Raw genomic sequence first — 23,066 nt, forward strand, 5'->3', positions numbered from 1 at the left:
GGAACATCTGTTTTACTACTGTCACGAGATGCTTAGCTGGCATAGCAGGTCGGTGGGCAGTAGCTCAGTGGTCACAAGGTAAGCACAGCAGGTGGTAATTAATCCTTAGTTTCCAGGAATAGATGCTTATCCTTAAAGAAATGCTGATATGGGGGGAAGCTCCATCCCTATCTTTCAGGACATCATTCTTGTCTTTGGGGCATAGTGAATGGTTAAAGCAAACGTACAATGCATGCTCAACAGGCCACGTCAGGTTGAATTAGTTTCAAACCAAATGGCTTCCTCATATACTCCAACACATCCTATTGCTTTTTGTTTATTTATCAACCCCCAGAAGTGGAATTGTTGCAAGAGTATACACATTTTGCCATTTTTATAGATATTGCCAAAGTGCTATATCACTTTACATTCCCATCGCAAAAATTCCTGAATCCCTACAGTCTTGTCAACAGATTGTCATCAAACTTCCATACTTCTGCCAAACTAATAGGTGAAAAATGGTATTTCAGTGTGGTTTTAATTTCTATTTCTTTTATTCTGAGTGAAATTGAGCATTTTTTTTTCTTCTTCTCCCCAAAGCCCCCCAGTATGTAGTCGTATATTTTAGATGTGGGTCCTTCTAGTTATGGCATGTGGGCTGCTGCCTCAGCATGGCTTGATGAGCGGTGCCACATCCACACCCAGGATCCAAACTAGCGAAACCCTGGGCTGCCGAAGCGGAGAGCATGAACTTAACAACTTGGCCACAGGGCAGGCCCCCTGAGTACCTTTTTATACTTTTAAACAGACACTTGTGTTTCATTTTCTGTGAACTTTCTGACATAAACTTTGTCAATTTTTTACTTGATCATGGTTTTTCCATATCAGTTTCTAGGAGCTCTTTATATATTAGCATGATCTCACTTTAAATACACGACCTTGAGTCTCAGTTAGGCATTTGCATAGCCCAGCAATCCTACTGTTTCCTTATACAGTAGTCATTCGTTTTCCTATGCTCCCAAGTATTTCATAATTTCTCCTTTCTCCTCAAACTTCCACAACTTGTCTCCATGTTCATTTTCAGCCTTGTGTTTTATTTCACTGAGAAGTATCAATACCTTTCAGCCAAAGACCACCAGCAACACACCTGTAGTTGCACAACGTTGGGTTTGCTGACTCCTTGCAATGAGGGTGAAAACAGACCATGGAGAACCATGAGGACATCTCAGTAAAAGGGTGTTAGAAAGCATTTACTATAGGATTTGGGTTTGTGTTATGTCATTTTTGGGGAGCATTCAAGAAGTGGGGTTTTTCCTTGGATTAGATATTGTCAAAAGCTGTGGTATTTCTATGATTGGGTATCTTAATAAATCTTATCTAGAAGGTAGGAGGAACAAAGTGAAGCTACAGCTCTGATTGGGAAAGAAGCAGCAGTCACTCATATTAGCCAGCATTGGGGATATTTGGTTATTTTTGTGGTTTGAACCATGTCCATGTTTTTGTCTGAGTTTATGCATGATTACGGAGTGGACTTGTTTCCTGCTCCATGATGGTCACAGAGCAGCTCTGATTATCATTGGTGTTCTGTGAAATTTTATGTTCAACAGAATACCGTGGCCTGGCTGTAGGTGCTGGGCCAGCTCCTGGCTGCCAGGGGCTGCTTTGAAGCATCAGCAGAGAACTTCCACAAACTTGCCTATCCACATCTGTTCACTTACCTGCACCTGTGCCCATATAGTCTTTCTTGATATGAAGGATGAAGAGTCCATGTTCCTGTCTCAGCCAGCTCATCCACTTGGGCACTAGATGCTCCTCTTCGTCTGTTCAAGGTCTTCACTCAGCAGTTCTTCCTCTCTCTCCTGCACAGCAATTTTACTCTCTGTTGCATCATTCCCATGTCATTCAAAAATGGTGTTATTGTTCCCATCTTGAAAAACACACAGAAACAACAACAGCAAAGCAAAACAACAAACCCTGATTGAGCCTAAATACCACCTCTGGCTACCATCCTATTTCACTGCCTCATTTAGAGCAAAACTCTTCCAATTAGTTGTTTATACATGCCTTCTACTCCTTTCTTTTTCTCTTGAATCAGCTCTTTTCTGAAATTGTTCTTGTCAAGGTCACTAACAATCTCCAGATTGCTAAATACAGAACAATACAGAACTATTCTCAGTTCTCATCCTACGTGATCTATTAGCAATATTTGACATCTTTGATTTTCCCATCCTCCTTGAAATACTTTCTTTATCTGGCTTCAGGGTGAATTCTTCTACCTCATGGACCATTCCTTCTCAGAGTCTTTGCTGTTTCCTCTTCATCTTGGCAACTTCTAAATCTTAGAGTTTTCCAGGAACAAATCATTGGACGTTTTTACTATCTACAGTCACTCACTTGGTGATCTCACCCAATTTCATAGCTTTAAAACCATTGGTGCTGGCCGGCCCAGTGGCCGAGTGGTTAAGTTCGCTCGCTCCGCTTCAGTGGCCCAGGGTTTCGCCGGTTTGAATCCTGGGCGCTGACACGGCACCACTTGTCAGGCCATGCTGAGGCAGCATCCCACGTGCCACAACTAGAAGGACCCACAACTAAAAATACACAACTATGTGCTGGGGGGATCTGGGGAGAAAAAGCAGAAAGAAAAAAAAGAAGATTGGCAACAGTTGTTAGCTCAGGCACCAATCTTTAGAAAAAAAAAAAACCCGTTGGTATTCTGATAATTCTCAGAATTATATCCTCTGAACTTGAGGCTTACATATACAACTTCTTACTCCACATTTGCACTTGCATGTCTAACTGGCATCTCAAACTTAACATTTTAAGAAGTAAACTCATAGTTCCCCCAATTGTGCTTCTCTTAGGCTTTCTTACCTCAGTAAATAACTCCCTCCTTTCAGTTGTTCAGGCCAATAGCTTTAGAGTTACCCTTAACTTCTCTCTCTCATACTACACAACCAGTCCACCAGAAAATCATTTTAATTCTTCCTTCAAAATACCTCGTATGCAGAATCTGACCATTTCTCACCATTACTATCCCCACCACACTGGTTCAAGTCATCACCTCTCATCTCAGTTATGGCAGTAGCCTTCCAATTGGTCTCTTTGATTCTGTCATCATCCCATCATTAGCCCTGACCCTAATACTTGTGGAGCTCGGGGTAAGAATACAAATGGATGCCCATATTTGCATAAATTTAAAAGAATTATAAATCAATAACTTAAACATCTTCTACTTTCCTATTTCGAGAAATATTCCTCTACAAAGACCTGAAAGACCAGTTTGCATTTGGAATTCTTGGACTCCTCGGAATTCTACGCCAGGAAGTAAGCGATCTGGAGATAACCATTTCCTGGCCGCTGGTCTGCAACTTGCCCTTCGTCTCCTCCCAGCTCTGGCTCCAGTCCCTACGGCAGGGAGCATTGTGTTCATGCATATGGACACCCCAGTCTACAGGTCTGAGCTCCGTCCACATCCATTACAAACAGCCACCCCTGGTGACTCCACAGGCCTAGGGTGTGCACACCAGTGATGTCATCCACTCCCGGAGGAACAGACCCACAGAGGAGGCATTTGCAGTTCCTGGAAGTGGACTCGGGGCAGTTTGGGCAAAGAATCCCAGGGTTCTGGCTATTTGGAGTGTGGTCTAGAAAGGGAGGAATGTAGCCAGAGGAGGCGTAGAATGGAGGCCAACCTCCATTTCTGTATTTTTTTTTTTTTGAGGAAGATTAGCCCTGAGCTAACATCTGCCGCCAATCCTCTTTTTTTTTTTTAAGCTGAGGAAGACTGGCCCTGAGCTAACGTCCGTGCGTATCTTCCTCTACTTTATATGTGGGATGCCTACCACAGCATGGCTTGCCAAGTAGTGCCATGTCCACACCCGGGATGCAAACCGGCAAACCCCGGGCCGCCAAAGCCCAATGCGCGAACTTAACTGCTGCACCACTGGGCCAGCCCCACCGTTTCTGTATTTTAAGTTTAGGAAATTTAAGTTCTTAATACTGCCAAAACCAAATATAGCGCCTTTCAGATAGTAGGCTCTTCAGAAGTCTATCTGAAATATACAATGGCTTCATAGGTTTCTATTGAGTATATATACAATCATTTACTTAATACCATTCCCATTTTATTATTACTCTTTAGATGTTTACTTTCTAATATTTCACAAGCATAAGAAATGCGGCAGAGAACACCTCGGTGAAGGAAGGATTATTTCTTGAGTGTAGATTCTCGGAAAAGCACTTATTAAGTACCAATTTATACTATCGCACGATTGAGATGTAAAAGTGGTTTCTCACTTTAAATATGCATTTCTTTGATTACCATACACTAAAAAGAGCAAATATTAATTGACAATTTGCTCTGTGCTAGAGGCTGTGTTCTTTTATACAGATTATCACGTTTGAGCCCATTATGACTTAGTACTTGCCATGGACTGCATGTCTGTGTCCCCCTAAAATGAACATGTTGATGCTGTAACCCCCCCCACCCCGCCCCCGTGACTGTATTTGGTGTCAGGAAGTAATTAATGCTAAATGAGGTCAGAAGGGTGGGGCCCTGATCCAATAGGATTAGTGTCCTTAGAATGAGAGACACCAGAGAGCATGCCACATGGGGACTTAGCAAGAAGGCGCCATTTACAAGCCAGCAAGAGAATTTTCACCGGAGACTGAATTGACTAGAACCTTGGTCTTGGACTTCTAGCCTCAGAAATGTGAGAAAATAAATTTCTGTTGTTTAAGACACCCGGTCTGTGGTATTTCGTTAGGGCAGCCAAGCACTCTAACGTAGTACTGCCGCTATCTCTATATAACAAACCAGGGCAGAGGCGACAAGAGATTAGGGGAGCTGCTAATCCGTGGTGGAGTCAAAATTTGAACCCAGCAACTTTTACTTCAGGGCCAGTCATTTTTTCTGTCTAGCCAACGGGACTGTCTACTCATGTCTTTTGTTCATTTTGTCTATGAAAGTTCTTATTTAAAAAAAATACTGTTATTGAATATCGAGTAGGTAGAATAATTGTATAACAGAACACACATAAAACATATGTAAGGCGTCCAGAATGACTGCACGACCATTTTATATCCACAGTCCAGTTTGCAGTGCCCTGTGTACCTCCCTGATTCTGTCCCCTCTCCTTCCCTCTTAAACTGAAAGTTGTGTTTATCATCTTCCTGCTTCTCTTTAGTGTTTTATGATATTTGTGTCCTTTAACTGTATAATGTTTGGTTTTACAGGTTTTGGAATTCTACAAAGTGAACCTTACTGTATTTTTCTGTAACTCATTTCTCTTGCTCAACATGATGTTTTTGAGATTTGTCCATGTTATTGTGTGTCTTAATGTTGTTAATAAATTTCTCGGTTCTTAAAGATATCAATTCTTTGTCTTTTGAAAAATATGTATTTTTTTATCTTTGGATTTTTACAGTTTAGTGGAAATTACTAACTTTTCTCTTATGATATCCTCTATTGTTGTTAACATAAACAATCCTTACCCTTTCAGAGATTTGATATTCGCTTTTATTTTCCTTTTCTTTTTCTTGAAAATTAGATTTTAAAAAGCTATGTCATTCATTTTAAATTGGGTCTAAACCCTGAATAGTGATCCATTCAGCCCAGCCTCAGGATCTTCCTTTATCAGGTTACCTTCATCTTTTCAGCCTTTACAAATAGTTTAAACCCCTTAGTGGGGGTGGCACTGCGAAGGGTTTTAGAACCTGAGCAGAGGGAGGAGGGTGGAGGATGCTGGACCGTGACAGCTGGACAAGGGGTGCTCGGGTGCGATGGACGGGGAGGGAGAGCGTGCAGGGGGCGGGTTTAACTCTGCACATTGGAGGAGATGTGGCAACTAATTGTAACACATGACTTGGGGCTAGATTCTTCTGCTATAAAGGACATTATTGGGACAATTGGTGGAACTTTAATGGGGTGTGAGAACTAGAAGGTAATAATATAATGTTAATTTCCCAATTTCGTTGGTCATATCATGATTGTTTAGGAGAATGTCCTTGTCTGTAGGAAATATTCACTAAAGTATTTGGAGTTGATAGGGGACAATGTTCGTAGTTTACTCTCAAATGGTTCAGGGCAAAGGTAATTGTTACATATTTGCAAATTTTCTGTAAGTTTGAAATCATTTCAAAATTAAAAAATAATTAAATACTTTACATAATGGCTACATTCATCTTGTACCATTAAAGAAATACTGGCAATATTAAACTCTTTCAATCCAAAGTAGAATTCTTGGTGTGGCTTCTGGTTCAAAGAAAAGGTAGTGATTTTTTCTTCAGTTTATTCTTGTACACACATTGAAGGAAAACGCAGCTTAAGCTAAGTTTTGCAGGACAAGGACAAGAACCTATCCTTTCTTGATTATCTTATTAGGCAATTTGTCCTGTAGCATGTAATATATATTTTAAAAATACACTCAATATCTGACTTTTTGTGGAACTGGATTTGACTTTTTTCCCCTCCCCAACTTTACGTTATGATTATTTACAGACATACAGAAATAAAAAAAGGATCACTGAACAATGGTATACCCTCCACACAGATGCAATGATTGTTAACATTTTGCTGTTTTGCTCTCTCTCTGTTTATCTATTGTCAGTCTATTCAGTCGGCTATGACAGAAATATCTTAGACTGGGTGGCTTAAGCAACAAACATTTATTTCTCAGCGTTCTGGAGTCTGGAAAGTCGAAGATTAAGACACAGGCAGATTCCACATCCAGTGAGAGCCCGCATCCTATTCACAGACCTGAGACTTCTCACTGTGTCCTCATATGGCAGAAGGCGATTATGTATCAACAGAAGAATTTTTTGGGGGGGAGGGGCACGTTCAGTCTACGGCACGTATCTTTGTTGAAGCATTTGAAATCAAGTTGCAGACATCACCACACTTCCCTCTGAAATGCCTGAGCACGAATTTTCTAATAATAAAGACATTCGCTAACATAACCACAAAGTATTAATTATCCATAAATAACTATCAATAAATTTATCCATAAGTGACGATTATTCTATAATATACATTTCATATAAAATCTTCCCCAATTGTTCCAGAATGTGTTTTATAGCTGTTTTTTTGCGAACCAGGATCTGCAACACTCAATAGCTTTTTATCAGGAACTTCAACCCCTTATTTGAAGGAAGACGATTTGCTATGCAGTTCACTTTCTCGCACATTGGAGCAGGGTATATATTGTGAGAAGCAGAGGCGGCACTTTGCGAGGGGTGACATGTGCCAGGAAGCCTTTTCACGGTAGGCGCAGGAGTCTGAGGCTGGGAGGTAGGTAGGGAGAGGGGCTCATCCCGATCCCTGGTAAGGACTGGCCTCCAGGCTATCACACTCGATACCGTACCTTCTTAAGAGTCCGCCAAAGGCAGGGGTCCTCACCTGCCGCCAGAGGGCGCAAGGCGCGCAGGCAGGACCCGCGGGGGCCCTCGGCCGGCGGGCGGGCGGGACGCGCGGGACCCGGAGCCGGGAGCGCGCGCCGGGGGTGGGCGCGGAGCGCGCGCCTGGCCGCCCCCTCTCCCCGCGGCGGGGCGCGCGTGCGCAGTAGCGCGGCGGCGGAGGGAGGCGCGATGGAGGGTCCTCTGACTGCCCGCCAGGTAAGGGGCCCTCGTTGGGGCGGGTTCCCAAGCGGTGGCTCCCCCCGGCAGTTTTCTTGACGACGGCTGTTTGAACCCTCTCTGGTTATGATAGTGAATTCCTCCATTCCCTTGTGTCGGTGCTCTTTGGAGTAATTTGGAAAGTTGTTACCGAGGAAACGGTTTCCTGTGCTTCCTGCGAGCCTTCCCCTCTGGGCGATGGGGGAACGGCTGTTTCTCTGTGGGCGCTGGAATTGGGTCCCGAAATGTCCTAGTCCAGCTGTCTCAGCTCAGGCCCCATTGTCAGGATTCTGCCCCGATTTCACGTTGATCCAGTCTCACCCCCTGCCCTTAACTATCAGCTCTTGATTAAAGGGCTCAGAACTCTAGATAGTTTAAATCAGTGTGTTGTCCACCAGGCTTCTGGTTTCAACTAGTTTTGTTACTCGTTTACGATCTTATTTGATAAACGGAAGAACTTGTTGATTACTCTTCAGGGCGAAAACCTACTTTTGTTGCAAGAGTACCTGTATCTCTGGACACTGTCCTCATTAGTTTTACATGGCTGTGTGTATATATTTTACTTTTAGAGAATTGCAATCAGTGCAATACCGTTTATTTGAGTAGCATTTTACAGTTTACGAAACGATAGAGGCACTCAAATAACTGTTGAGTGAACAAGTGAATGTACTGTTTCCGTTGATTCTCGGAACATTACGGTGAAATAGGCAAGATAGCTATTCCTGAACCCAGTCAGTCATCTTTCAACAATGTCCCTGGCACTGGGTGTTTGGGATAAGATGGTGAGCGACACAGACATGATCCCTGCTCTCAACAAGCTTATTGCCTAAACTGGAGAGAATTATTACCCCTACTGTAGAGTCAAGAAAACAGATTTAGAGAGATCAAGTGACTGCCAATGACCGCACAGCTCATAAGTTAGAGAGGATTGTGTTGTAGCCACTCTGCAAAGCCAGAATGGACCCCACCCAGAGTTTGATTTGGGTATAGAAACTGTTGATGCCACACACACACCATAAAGGTGTGAAAAGTTTTATTACCTATATATAAAGGCAATATTACTTATATACTTACGTAATGAAATGGGGCGAGCAGGGCAGGCTTCTCAAGCAGACCTGAAATGACTGGAAAGGGCAAGGAAAGCAGGCTGTCTCTGCACTTTTATTGTGGTGGAGGGGGCAGGGGGAGGGTTTGTGTGTGTGGACAGGGGCTTGCTTGATTTGACTCTTCCACCCACGCTAAAGGAAAGAGCACCCAAGCCTTCTTACCAGCTTGCCCATTTGAGGGATGAAAGAGGAAGAAGGAGGGATGAGGCTTAAAAACAGTCAGTAGGCAAACATAAAAAAAATTGAATGAGACCTCTTTATTACAATTCACCCCTGATGTTTGCTGACTGAAATGTACCATTTTTCGTTTAGTCGAATTTGAACTTGTTTGAGTAAGCCATCATGGTCCTATGAGGCCTGCAGCCTGACGCCAGTAAGGAAGATTGAGGTCTCATTGAATGCCATATTCAAGAGCCAAGGGGGTGTGTGTATACTGAGAAATAAAATGAGTGCCTTGGTCACTATCAGTAATGTCTGGAACTCTGATGGGGATAAGGAGTGTCTTGGTGAGGTTTTTTATTGTGGCTTTAGTATATGTAGAGACATGTGTGACCTTGATTTATATTTTGAGTATCTGTGAGGCAAGATGGTTCCAGAGTTCTTTACCCCAAAGGGCACAACTCTTAGGCCATTGCCCAAGAGTCTGTAAAAATGTGCAGGTGGAGCCAGTTCTTGGCCAGAGCATTCAGTGTTAAGATGATTGTGGGAAGTTCAGCCAGTCGTGCTAACCCTTGGGTCCTTTCGTTTATCAGGGACATCCTGGTTAAGGGAGGAAAAGGTCTCCAGTGAGTTCCTTCATGTGTAATGGTGGTGATGCTGTCCACTGAACAGCAGGTTTGTCCATCAAACTTCAAATGGGAGTTTGAAGTGTACAAACACCTATTGCTGTTCACTCAGTTGAGCCCAAGTCTCTCCCCAGGTATTCAGGGGGTTCAGGAGGAGGGTTATCTCTTCTAGCACCCTGACCTCTGACAAAGCAGTGAGGACAGGGGACGCCATGCCCTCCTGCAGGTGGGTGTGCTGGAGGGCCCAGATTTGGTTCTGTTCTGTAGCAAGGAGGCCTTGATGGCGGGGCTGAGCTTGCAAGGTGTGCTTCCAGGACCCAGGGCATAATGGGCTGCTGGGTGTGGAGGGTTGCAGGGTCAGGGCTTGTGAGATCCTCTGTTTTCAGGAAAGTCCGGTGTACTGTCGGTGATTGCCGCTCTAATGGCGGATAGTGTGGGGCTGAAGAGAGAGTTCTTTTGCATCAGAAGCCTATGGACAACTTACGGACATTATGAGTGGTCCAGAGACTCCAGGAGTCGTGAAAAGAGGCTGTGAAGTCTCTCCAGTGAAGGATTCTTTGTGTGTGTATATGTGGTGTGTTTTGGCAGCAGGGGAGTAGCACTAATGGGAGTGTCTGTTATATTACACATTGTAGAATCTTTTTTGAGAAGGGACCCCATTCAGGGTGGTCTGATTTGCAAGTAATAACGTAAATAGGCTCAAGTGAAATTTGTAAATGAGGAATATATTGCCTCTAGAACCCAAAAAGGCCTAAACGATGTTGGGCTTGTTTTAATGTGGTGGGTGCTGAGAGTGTCAATCGCTGTTTCTTGACATCGTCAGGGATGGAGTGGCCCTTGGTTATCCAAATAATTTTCAGGAATTTAACCAAGGTGGCAGGCCTTACAATATGTGTGGGTCCATGGCCCATCCTCTTTTCGTGAACTCCTTTGTGAATTATTGGTATGTCCTGAGTGAGTGTGTCTTGAGTGGTATGTCCTGGGTGGGTGTGTCGAAAGAATGTCCTCAGAGGAGGATGTAATCAATGTAATGTCATACCTGTGCTCCTGGAGAAACTTGGATACAGTTAAGCTTTTGCTTGTAACAGTTACATGCGATGGCAAGGCTTTTGAAGTACACTATGGGTGGCCAGGAAAGGGTACGTCATGTCTCTCTGGAGGTGAAAGCAAACTGTGACTGAGAGGTCATTGAAGGAGGCACTGGACAGAACATGTTAGCCAAATTTATAATATCAAGATATTTACCAGTGTCTGATTGGATAGAGTCAGTAATTTAAATAATACTGGGTAGGGGGGTCTTCATCATTAGGCCCACAGCATCAAGGATACGATAGTCAACTGTGAGGCACTATTCATTTTTCCAACTTGAACAGGCCACGTTGGGTGATTATCTAATACAGTTCATTCTTTGAAGGCCCTGTTTTATTTCACATTAAGCTGTATTAACTATTTTAACTAGGGGTTGAGGAGTTGGTCCATGGGGTCCCAATTTTTTAAAGCCAAGTTGTAGGCTCCAAAGACTTGATTGAAGTTGATTACTCATTTGGTGGGAGCAGCCCTCGCCACCTTGGATATTTCAGGGCGATGTGTATTGTGACCATGAGCGTTTAGGCAAGGCAGCAGTTCTGGTGGTTAAGGTGAGGCAAACCTGTTTGTTGTCTATTTTATGTTGAGTAATTCCCCTAAGATTATAGGGGCTACCTTGCTTAAATTTACTGGAATCTCCAGTATAAGTATAGTTTGAGGCCAGTATTAATTACAGCCATGAACATCTGCCAACTGATGCATTTCAGAAGATGTTGAAGTTCATTCAAAACCTATGCTGTAGAGGTGCAACAAGCCAGTCTTTATCTTTTGTCGTATAAATTATTTTAATAAGTTTTGGACTTCCATTTGGGTCAAATTGGACTTCTGTTTCAGTTTTTGTCTATTTATCTGTTTGTTTCTTTCCCCCATATTCAGCTTTGTTTGTTTCTTTTTTTCTGCTCTCTTTTTGGTGGTTAGTGAAAATACATCCATTGGAGGGGTCCTCTCTACTCTTCCATATTTGTAAATTTCTTCCTCCAGAGAGCGTCAAATCAGTATCACCAGGGTTAGGGGCTTCCGTGGTGGCAGTGGTTACTTTGTAGAGTTTATGAACCCCAAGCTTATGTTGAGTTAGAATTACCTCTTTGCTGTGCCACATGGGTGCCACAGGTGCTTTTCTGTGTAACCCTGAGGATCAGGATTTTTGTTACAATGCAGGCACGGGTGGTGGTGGCAACAGCATCAACGCATCAGTGGTATTTAAGGGTCCTGGTAGGCTCTGTGCTCTTACACACCCCGCCTTTTCTCTCTTCTTTTTAAACTCCATGACTCCCCTTTGTGAGTGCCCCCCCCCCCCCCACACCAGGCCCATATCTTACACAGGGTATATATAATCTTTCCCCTCAGCGCTCTATAGATTGGTGGCGATGCCTGCTTGAGACATCTGATTTATTTATTTTAACTCCATTGTTTGTGTAAATCAGAGTTAATTTACCAATTTCTTTACCAAACAACAGGAAGGTTATTTCAACTTTCTTAGTATTACGAACGTTCTTGACTCCGTGTGCACATTAAATTGCTGGGTTGTAGTATATACCCATCTTAGACCCTACTAGGCATTGCTCATTATGCTCCAAAGAGGCTGTCACTCCCATTACATTGTATTTTTTGCTGTTTAGTTGTGCTTCTGGCTGACTGTGAACTTGTGAAGATTAAGGACTTTATTTTATTCATTTCTGAATCTCTAATGCCAACTAAACTAAGAAAGAATAGTAGTCAGAAAATATTTGTTGCATGTGTACATATATGAACTATAGAAGCAAAACATATTAATTACTGTTTTCTAAAAGCTTGAATATTGTCCTTTTCAAGTTAATTTATATATTTTGAACATTAACTCTTTTTTTTTTTTAAATGGGCATTTCTCCATAAATAATTTATATTGTTTGATACCTGTTTCCAGGTAGTAAATGAAGGGGACACCGAGTCACAGGAGGAGTTGGAGGAAAGTCCTACTCCGGTTGTGGATGAGAATAATATAGTGTCAGCTAAAAAACAGGGGCCAAATTTACATAACTGGAGTGGTGACTGGAGCTTTTGGGTAATATTTTTCCTTTCTTATATCTTCGTTTTTATCTTAAATGCAAAATTTTTAAAAGTCTACAGCAATTCATATAATTTTTATAATATTTTCGTACTAGCTTGTAGATTTTAGATGTTTTAAGTTTTGGTCCAGAGCCTCAGACATTTCTGGTTATACTCTCCTGTGGCCACTAGAATGCACTGTTGTCTGGCTGGGTGGAGTGGGATTGTCTGCTTCAGTTTCCCCGGGAGAAAACCACACCAGAGTTGGGTTCTGCTTACACTGTTGTTCTGTATTGGCAAGAGACTAGCATTATACAGAAACCATATTTCTAAATGCTACTGAGAAGCCAGCTATTTTACATAATTTTGATTTAAAGGATTAGTTTCTGTACCTCGAAGGAGGTTTAACGGTGTTTGACCTGTAGCATAAGATGATTGTAAGAAAGGTTTTATAGTTAGGAGTTTCCTATTCTGTTTGCACTGTGCTCACTTGGTCGCATAATGTGGCTGTGCTTCAGGTTTCCCCGCTGTAAAATGAGACTGCCACCTGTTGATTAGCTGCATAGAGTCTTTTGGTAAGAACAATGTTTCTGTTATCATACGACTGCTAGCATTTATTATATTAAAGGACTCATTCTAAATCTAGCAATTCCTACACGAGTTATGAGCCTGTGATTCTGTGAGATAGAATATGATATAATGCAACTTTAAGTGAAATTTATAAGAGACTATAAGGCTTATATAGTTCCAATATTCATTAGAAAGCTGATGTCTTGAAGATTAGGTATACTTGGTAGCAGAATTTCTTACAATTTTAAAGTAGACTAAAGAAGACATAATATTAACAGGTTATAAAAATTAGTACAAGTCCCATCATTCTCTTCATAATTAGCAGCTGATTTATTCAATGTTATTGAATCTTAACATGAATAACAGATTCTTACTTCCTATTAAGAAACAACATGATGAATTTTTTAAAACCATATCCTAAGGAAAATATTTAATTGCTAAGAACTATACCAAAATAACTACGCATCCTAAAAATCATGTTGTCTATGTTGATTATGTTCTTTTTGGTCGCTGTTAGAGAAAGTTTATGACTCTTGTAGTGTTTTGAACCTTCTGCACTGTGTTTTTTATAGCTTGTGTTATAGATTAGAAAATCTTTATAGTTTCAAGGGCTATCTGCAGGGCTAAACAGTTACTGTGGGTACTCTTGGCAAACTTAAAGCAGGGAAAAGGATAAAACAAGAAAAGGAAAAAATAAGGGAATGAGGATTTAGAAATAAGAGAGAGAAAAAAAGAGGTGTGTGTTCTAGAGCTTTGCTGTTCAAGTGTATTACGTGGGCACTTGGCATCACCTGTCAGCTCATTAGAAATGCAGAATCTTGGGCCCAACCTCTGACCTCCTGGACCAGAATCTTCGTTTTCACAAGATTTCCGGATGATTTGTGTGCGCATTCAAGTTTGAGAAGCACTGGTTTAGAGTGTTAAAGTCCTGCTTTGGCTCAGTTTAGGTCTCTGTGCTGATTGCAAACACTTTATTTTGAGGACTTTTTACATGAATTCACATGGAATAGACTTAAAGACAAATACAGCATCTCAGAAGTTTTGCTGACTTTTCCAGAGGTCACTGAGGCAGAAACCAGAACTATCAGAAGTCAAAGCAAAAACAAACCCCAAAAAAGAGCCTGAATAGCTAACTCAAAGATCATACTGATATATCCTCTAAGAAGAGAATTCCTCAAGTCTTCATTTGGGATTTCTTTAATATCTTTTTGACATATTTTTTTTAAGGCTGAATAAATTGGTTCCCATTTTGTAGTTGAAGAGGATATTGGAGATAGGGGAATTACTTGGTGATAACACATGAACAGTAGCAAGAAATGACAGCAGAAGCTCAAAAAGTATAGCAACCTGGGCCTCTTAATGTGGAGGCCAAAGGTCTGTGTAGATAAGCTGGCTCCGACATAGTACCATAACTGGTAGGAATGATGGTTAAGAAGTCTGGGAAATACACACTTTTTCTCTGTCATTTTAAATCCATCCGCTTCTACTGCGTGACTCCACCATGTTGCTATTTTCACATTCTCCTGGCAATAAAGTAGGAATTGAATGAGTACAGTAAGATGGCAGAGTTCACTGAGGGATCCAAAATCAACACAAGGAAGGCCAGTAACACAACAGGAAAATATTTCATAAGGCACGTGGCCTGGTCGTTAAGCAAAGAATTAAAAGAGTGTCACAGCCATTTCGCTGGAACATCCAAGAAATCTGGATTGGCCCCTCTTCACTTTGGAAGGTTTCTACTAAAAGGGATTGATAACTTTTTAAAGTTTTGGTATCTAAAGAGTTAAGCTTTAGGGATCTAGAAAGTTCACTAGTGTAGGATAACTCATGTATTCCGGCCTGGTGAACTCAGTTGTCCCACAGATGTGAATTTAGAGGGCAGCATGATATAACTGAAGGATTGGGAATAAAACATCTGGGGTAGAGTGTACTCCTGTCCCTGGTGACGTCACCGTGTGGTGCTCTTGTGTATGTTGTTCAACCTGTCTGGCCTCAGGTGCCCCACTTGTAAAAGTAGAGATTGGGTCACAGTATTGCAACATTGGTCTTGAGTCAATAGGAGGAAAAAAGGGGGGTGTTTATGGCTAGCAAGTGCTCAAAACTTACAGTCCTGGTAGTTACGTATCAGTCATAAAAAACTCTGGGCATACTCAGTGAGAGTGTTATGTGGGGAACACCTTTCCTTGAGATTGTCCCAGTGGTAAAAAGGTGGAAAAGTGCTGGATAAGAGGGCCTACTATTTGTAATATTGGAAAAAGTATTTTGATGATTCCCTATAAATTAAAAAAATTTTGAAAGCTTAACAAAAGGGTACCAGAAAGTGAACCAAAGTTTATTAAAGTTTTTTGTTGCTTTGTTTTGTTTTTTTGCTAAAGTTGATATCCTTCAGACCCTATCCACTTAATCTTGTGCTGCTTAACAAATTGGCTCGTAAGTGTCTTTCTGACAGTAGGACTTTAATTTAGAGGAGTATGATTAAATTGCCATAGCAATTGATAGTGAGACCAACAGCTGCAGTTTTCCATTTCAATCCTGTAATATAAAGATAGGAATATTAATTGTTATATTTGTTTTATTTTTTATTTAAAACAGAAAATATTTAATCCTAATATGTGGGAAATGAGTTTTGTTTTTTTCCTTTGAGGAAGATTAATCCTGAGCTAACATCTGCTACCAATCCTCCTCTTTTTGCTGAGGAAGACTGGCCCTGAGCTAACATCCGTGCCCATCTTCCTCTACTTTATATGTGGGACGCCTGCCACAGCATGGCGTGCCAAGTGATGCCATGTCCACCCCCAGGACCCGAACGGGCGAACTCCAGGCCGCCGAAGTGGAACGTGCACACTTAACCGCTGTGCCACCGGGCCGGCCCGTGGGAACTGAGTTTTATTATTAACTTTTAAATCCTAATGTAACAATAAAAATTTTGTGAAATGAAGCAATGAAGTTTAAAATAAAGCTAATGGCAAATCAGTATCTTTTGCTCTTTAACTGTTAGTAATAATACACAGCAAAAGGAAAAAACCTCAAAACAAAAAACTTTTTTTTTTCCTGATTAAAATAATGGTAGATTCCTGGTGGGTTAAGGTCCCAGAGGAAAAGCATACAGAGATTTGCAGCTGATGCATTTCCTGAATGTAACTTCTCTTGGTGATGTAGAGCTAGCAACCATTGGAAGTAGACAAAAGCCTTTGAGATTTTCGGTTGAGTATGTTTAGAAGATGACGTACTGACCTGGATCTTTTTGCTTTGGGTAAGGTACTTAATACTAAGCATTCTTATGTGCCTTGGTATTTTGTTAATATTAAGTTCCCCTTTAAAAATATTTGTTGTTCATATATACTTATTTTCTTAATAGCTGATTTAGTTGATAATTGCCTTTTAAAAGTGGAGGGATTTATAGTTTTCTGAATTGTGAACTAAAAATTAAATTTGTTTAGCATGTGTTTTCCTTTGGATAGTTGTGTATTTGAAAATCTTGACGAATATTACACAGAATAAGAAAACATGAACTTTCAGATCCCTCAGATCTTTGATTTAGGAAGAGAAATAGAAAAAAGAAAGATGGAGTAGGAGAAATTTAAAAGAAGCTGGAGTTCACATTTGTCATTTCTTTTATATTTTTGTTCTAAAACATTTTAAGAATAAAACAAATCTAGATTATGAAACATTATCTATATATGTACATATAATAACTAGTATACTTATGTTTTCCTAGAAAATATTTAGATTTGATTTTTTCTGGATTGTAGTCAAGTTTTTCTAATTGTACAAGAGATCAGAAGTCTTGACTGTGGACTTTGTCACTGACTTATAGCATGATCATAGTCATGTTATTCACAGGTAAGCTGCTTTCCTTCTAAGTGAGGGATAAAATTTGCCGCAAACCTGATTTAGAGGTTCATAATGAGGATTAATTAATGTTGTACTGTTAAATTTATAAAAAGCTCAAGAGGATTAGTTAGTATGTTTGTAACATACTTTGACAACTTTGGAGAAGACGTTTTTCTGTAATCATATGTTGTCCTCCACAACATATGTTGGATTTATTCAAGCTAAAAGGGATATTTCAGATTTTCACGTTGGTAACTGATGAAAAAGAATGAATTCATTTTCCAATTTCTGTTGGATTAAAAAACATTTTATCCAATTAAAAAATTTTCAATTATAGATAGACATTGTTTGGAAACCTACCTTTTAATACTTTTATATTTAATTATAAAGGAATGGGAACTAACATTTCTGGCAATATGGAGAAAGGACTATTTAACTTAAAAGCTTTTCTGCTACAAAATACCTAGAAATGCTGGATGAAATGTTAAAAACATCTTTTTAAAATTCATATCTGGGCTCACAAAATAGCAAGGGAAATAAATACTTGATGGCTGAAAAAGAAGCAGGAACTGGTAACCAGGGTTGTAAGCACAGGAGCTAACGCTGAGGCAGCCCTGAGGACTTTATTAGTCTCAGTAACTAAAGCTCTAATGGCCACACTGGGATAGGAGATGAGGCTTTGGACTTGTATGAATTGAAACTGAGAACTCTTTTTGCTTTTTTGAGGAAGATTAGCCCTGAGCTAACTGCTGCCAATCCTCCTCTTTTTGCTAAGAAAGACTGGCCCTGAGCTAACATCCGTGCCCATCTTCCTCTACTTTATACGTGGGACGCCTACCACAGAATGGCTTGACAAGTGGTGCCATGTCCACACCCGGGATCTGAACCGGCGAACCCCAGGCCTCCAAGAATCGGAACATGTGAACTTAACGGCTGCGCCACCGGGCTGGCCCCCTGAGAACTCTTTATAAAGCCACGACTTTTGAAGAGTTATACCCTCTGTGAAAGGTAGACCAGGAAAAAAATCCATATACATCTGTGGGTTGAAGACAAGGAAGCTTATCTGTCTAAACTGGACTTGGCATGCTGGGGAGAGGGGGGTCTTCCTGAGAGTTTGTAACTGTAGTCCATCTGTCATGAAAGTTTAGACTTGAATTTAATACTTTATGAGGGAGCAGGAGATTCAAAAAATAGCATATTAGACCCTCCAAACCTTCAGAAAAAACTACAAGATAAACACTATAAAACAGTCACTCAATATTATTAAAGATTTAAGAGAAGGAATTAAAAATATGATAAATGGATAAGACATTCTCAAAAACACCTGGCAGACTTGAAAAAAAACAAATACAGCTTATAGAAATGAAAAATACGGTCAGTGAAATAATAATCTAAAAATTCAGTGGGCATGGGAAATAGCAGCTAAAGAAAAAATCGGTAAGCTGAAAGATAAACAGGAGGAAATTATTCAGGCTGTACCACTGAGAGACAAAGACAGAAAATTTGAAAGAGAGTGGTTTAAGATATTAGGGGCAAAGTAGAGAAGTCCATTATGAATCTAATGGGAGTTTCACAAAATGAAGATAGAGAATGAGCAAGAGGCAATATTCGAAGAGAGTATGCGTGAAGATTTTCCACTCTTGGTGAAAGACTTCGGAACCAGGAAGTACAGTGAGTGTCTCACAGGATACATTAAAAGAGTAGTGAGAAGAGACATCATCATCATAGAAGTGGCAGAAGTAGATACACGTGAATTAAATAGGAATATTCTTATTTATTCATTTGAGTGTCTTCTATGCGCTGACAGTCCAGATTAGGAGCTGGATAGTATACAAATAAGCCAATGTGTGCTGTTGTGTCCGATAGTGATAGAAGCTCTGAAGACAGTAAGAGAACGTAAAGGTGTAGAGAATCACATGGAGGGAATAGCAGTTTTAGTTAGGCTGGTCAGGAAAAGCTTCTCCAAGAACGTGCCATTTAAGAGGGCCGTATGTGGGGTGGAGGGCAAAGAAAGAACACAAATGAATCATGCGAGGGAGGGGAAAGGTGTTTTGGGGAAAGGCCCGAGGGAGGAATGAGATTGGCTTGTTTGACACACAGCTTCTGATGGAATCAGTTGTGAGTGAGGGAAAGAGAAAGATCAAGGACAATGATTCCTAGGTTTCTGATCAGTGCAGCTGGGTACACGGAAGCACTATTCAGGAGAAGAGAAAGACTGGGAGAGAAGTAGATTTCAGGAGTTGGGGACATAGGGTTTTTTTGTAAAGTTGGAGATGCATATTGATATACAAGTAGAAGGGTATAGTAGGCTGTTGGATATATGACTTGAATCACAGGCAAGAGATTGAAGCTGGAAGTACATTTGGGAAACTTTGAAAATGGATGGTATTTAAAGACAGATTTGTAAAGACTGAATGAGATCACTTAAGGAAAAAGTATGGACAGAGAAGAGGCGTGGACTCTGCAATGTTTAGAACCTCAGGTGGTAGAGTGGGAACTAGCAAAAGGAATAGATTTGGCTAATGAGATAAAAGGAAATCTTAGAAAGTGTGATATCCTCAAATGCAAGTGATAGAAGTTTTTTAAGGACAGAGTGACTTTTATCCTAAGTATATCCTTTTGATTATCTAGGGCAATGAGAAATTTTAAATAGCACATAAAAAACAAATCTAAGATAATACAAAAATTCTAGCTTAGCACTCTGTCTTTCCGAAAAACCTTTTATTAGATATGAGATATAACTTAAAAGCAATGATGTGGAGCCCATGAGCCACATGTGAGAATTTCTGTTACTCTAGGCACATTTTGCTCAATAATTAAATTATTTTAATTGTGTTATTTCTCTGGGGAAGATGTAATAAGTAGTAAAATGGCCTAAAGGTAAGCAGTTGGAGGGAGGACAAAAAAGGGTATGGAGTACTGACCTCTGAGTCAGCTTTAAAAGCATTTTAAACATTTCTGCCGCTTACATACAATTAACACTTTTATTCTAACTCTACCAACTTCCTCCTTCTTTTACTCTTTTCTTTTAGTTTGAGATAATTTTAGATTCACATGCAGTTGTAAGAAATAATAGAGATATCCTGTACCCTTTCAAATAGTTTCACCAGTGGTTAACATTTTGCAAAACTGTACTACAATATGGCACCTAGCATATTGACATTGATAAAGCTGAGATACAGAACATTTCCATCACAAGAATCCTTTTTATAATAGACATAGCCCTTTTATAGACACAGCCACTTTCCTCCTGCCCACTCCCCCTACTTAACCCTTGGCAACCACTAATCTGTTCTCCATTTCTGTAATTATGTCATTTCAAGAATATTATATAAATGGAATCATACAGTATGTAACTTTTTTTCCTCTATTTTTGGTGAGGAAGATTGACCCTGAACTAACATCTGTTGCTAATCTTCCTCTTTTTGCTTGAGGAAGATTGTCCCTGAGCTCACGTCTATGCCAATCTCCCTCTGTTTTGTATGTGGGATGCCGCCACAGTATGGCTTGATGAGTGGTGTGTAGATCCATGCCTGGGATCCGAACCTGCAAACCCTGGTCTGCTGAAGTGGAGTGTGCGAAGTTAACCACTACACCACTGGGCCAGTCCCAGTATGTAACTTTTTATGTTGGCTGTTTTCACTCATCATAATTCCCTGGAGATCCATCTATTTTGTTTTGTGTATGAATCAATAGTCCGTTACTTTTTAATGCTGAGTAGTATTCCGTGATGCAGATGTACCACAGTTTAAACATTTACCCATTGAAGAACATCTGGGCTGTTTCCAGTTTTGGGCAGTGATGAATAAAACTGCTATAAATAGTCATGTACAGCTTCTTGTATGAACATAAGTTTTCCTCTCTGGGATAAATGCCTAGGAGTGCAATTGCTGGGTCATTCGATACTTGCATGTTAATTTTTAAAGAAACTACCAAAGTATTTTCCAGAGTTTTTGAGCTATTGTAAATGATATTGTATTTTTGTTTTTCAGAGTCAACGTATTCATTGCTAGTGTATAGAAATACAGTTGATTTTTCTATGTTTATCTTGATCCTGCATCCTTTCTGAACTCACTTATTGGTTCTAGGAGTTTTTTTTTGTAGATTCCTTAGGATTTTCTATTTAGACAATTATGTCATGTGTAAACAGGGATGGTTTTACTTCTCCTTTTCTGATCTGTATATGTTTTATTTCCTTTTCTTACCTTATTGCGCTGGCTAGAACTTCCAGCGCTATGTTGAATAACAGTGGTGAGAGTGAACATTCTTGCTTTTTTCCTGATCTTAGGGAGACAACATTATGTCTTTTACCATTAAGGTATTTTATTAACTATAGGTATTTTGTAGTTGCTCTTCATAAAGTTGAGGAAGTTACCCTGTATTCCTATCTTTTGAGAGTATTTTTATCACAATTGAACATTGAGTTTTATAAAATATTGTTTCTGTATCAAGTGATATGGTAATGTGATTTTTCTTTTTTTAACAAGTTGATATGGTGGATCACATTGATTGATTTTTAAATATTGAACCAGACTTGGATTCCTAGAATAAACTCCACTTGGTCGTGTTGTATATTTTTTAGATATTGCTGAATTATATTTGCTAATATTTTGTTGAGGATTTTGCATCTACATTTGTGAGCAATCTTGTTATGTAATTTTCTTTTTTTGGTACTGTCTTTATCTTGTTTTGTCATCAGAGCAATACTAGCTTCATAAAATGAATGGGGAAGAGCTCCCTCCTCTTCTGTTTTTTTAGGAGAGATTGTGTAGAATTAGAGTTAATTTTTAAATGTTTTATCGAATTCTCCAGTGAAACCATCTGGGCCTGGAGATATCTTTCTTGAGAGATTTTAAGTTATGAATTCAATTTCTTTAATGGCTGTAGGTCTATTCAGATTATCTGTTTCATGCTGAATGAGTTGTGGTAGTTTGTTTTTCAAGAAGTCAGTCCATTTCATCTGTGTGGTCGTATTTATATGTGTAGGTTGTTCGTAATATTCTCTTGTTTCCTTTTGAAGTCTGTAGGGTCTGTGGTGCTACACCCTGTTTTATTCCTGATATTGGTAATTTGTTCCTTCTCTCTTTTTTCTTTGTCAGTCTTGCTAGAGGTTTGTCAATTTAGTTGATTATTTTTAAAGAATCAGCTCTTTTTTTATTGATATTCTCTATGGTTTTTGTGTTTCAATTTCATTTATTTCTGCTCTTATCTTTATTATTTACTTCTCTTGGTTCATGTTGGGTTTGTTTTGCTCTTCCTCTTTTACGTTCTTCAGGTGGACATCTAGATTATTTATTTCAGACTTTGTGTCATTTCTAATGTGTGCATTTAGAGCTATAAATTTCTCTCTGTTTTAGCTGTGTCTTACAGTTTTTTTTCTTTAAATGAGAAAGGCCTTTAAATTAGAAGCCATCTGTTTCTTTCTGTTTTTCTTTTTTAAAGATTGGCACTTGAGCTAACATCTGTTGCTAGTCTTTTTTTTTTTTCTTCTTCTTTTCCCCAAAGCCCCCCAGTACATAGTTGTATATTCTAATTGTAGGTCCTTCTGGTTCTGCTATGTGGGATGCTGCCTCAGCATGGCTTGATGAGCAGTACTGGGATGTACTAGGAGCAGTACATGGATGCCTAGGATCTGAACTGGTGAAACCCTGGGCTGCTGAAGCAGAGCGTGTGGACTTAACCACTCAGTCTGAGGGCCCACCCCTGTCTTACAGTTTTGATGTGTTGTATTTTTATTTTCATTCAGTTCAATGTAATTTTTGACTTCCCTTGAGACTTTCTGTTCCTCTCATGTATTATTTAAAAGTATGTTGTTTAATGTCCAAGTATTTGGAGATTTTTGTGCTATCTTTTGATTTCAAGATTGATTCCATTGTGGTCATAAAACACACTTTGTATTTCATTTCTCTTAAATTTGTTGAGGTATGGCTGAATTAGTCTATCTTGGTGTGTGTTCCAATACACTTGGTATTATCAGTCTAAGTTTTTTGCTAACCTCATACATTTGAAATAGTACCTTAGAGAACCTAGATGAACTAGACAGATTCCTAGGAAATTAGAAACTACTGAG

At 39.9% G+C, this 23,066-nt stretch overlaps 1 protein-coding gene across 3 annotated transcripts in view; it reads left to right on the forward strand.

Annotated features, from left to right (window-relative positions):
- Window positions 1–7,291: 7,291 nt before the first annotated feature.
- GRAMD1C (GRAM domain containing 1C) overlaps window positions 7,292–23,066 on the forward strand; it is an 86,924-nt gene continuing 71,149 nt past the window's right edge. The window contains exon 1 of one of the 3 annotated variants that reach the window (XM_046659073.1): window positions 7,292–7,590. In XM_046659073.1, the coding sequence (XP_046515029.1) occupies window positions 7,564–7,590 (27 nt within the window). In that variant the 5' untranslated portion in view covers window positions 7,292–7,563. The remainder of the gene's footprint in view (window positions 7,591–23,066) is intronic. The other 2 variants (XM_046659072.1, XM_046659076.1) reach the window with 2 other exon arrangements.

This window comes from Equus quagga, chromosome 4, assembly GCF_021613505.1.
Source record: "Equus quagga isolate Etosha38 chromosome 4, UCLA_HA_Equagga_1.0, whole genome shotgun sequence".
Classification (NCBI taxonomy): domain Eukaryota; kingdom Metazoa; phylum Chordata; class Mammalia; order Perissodactyla; family Equidae; genus Equus; species Equus quagga.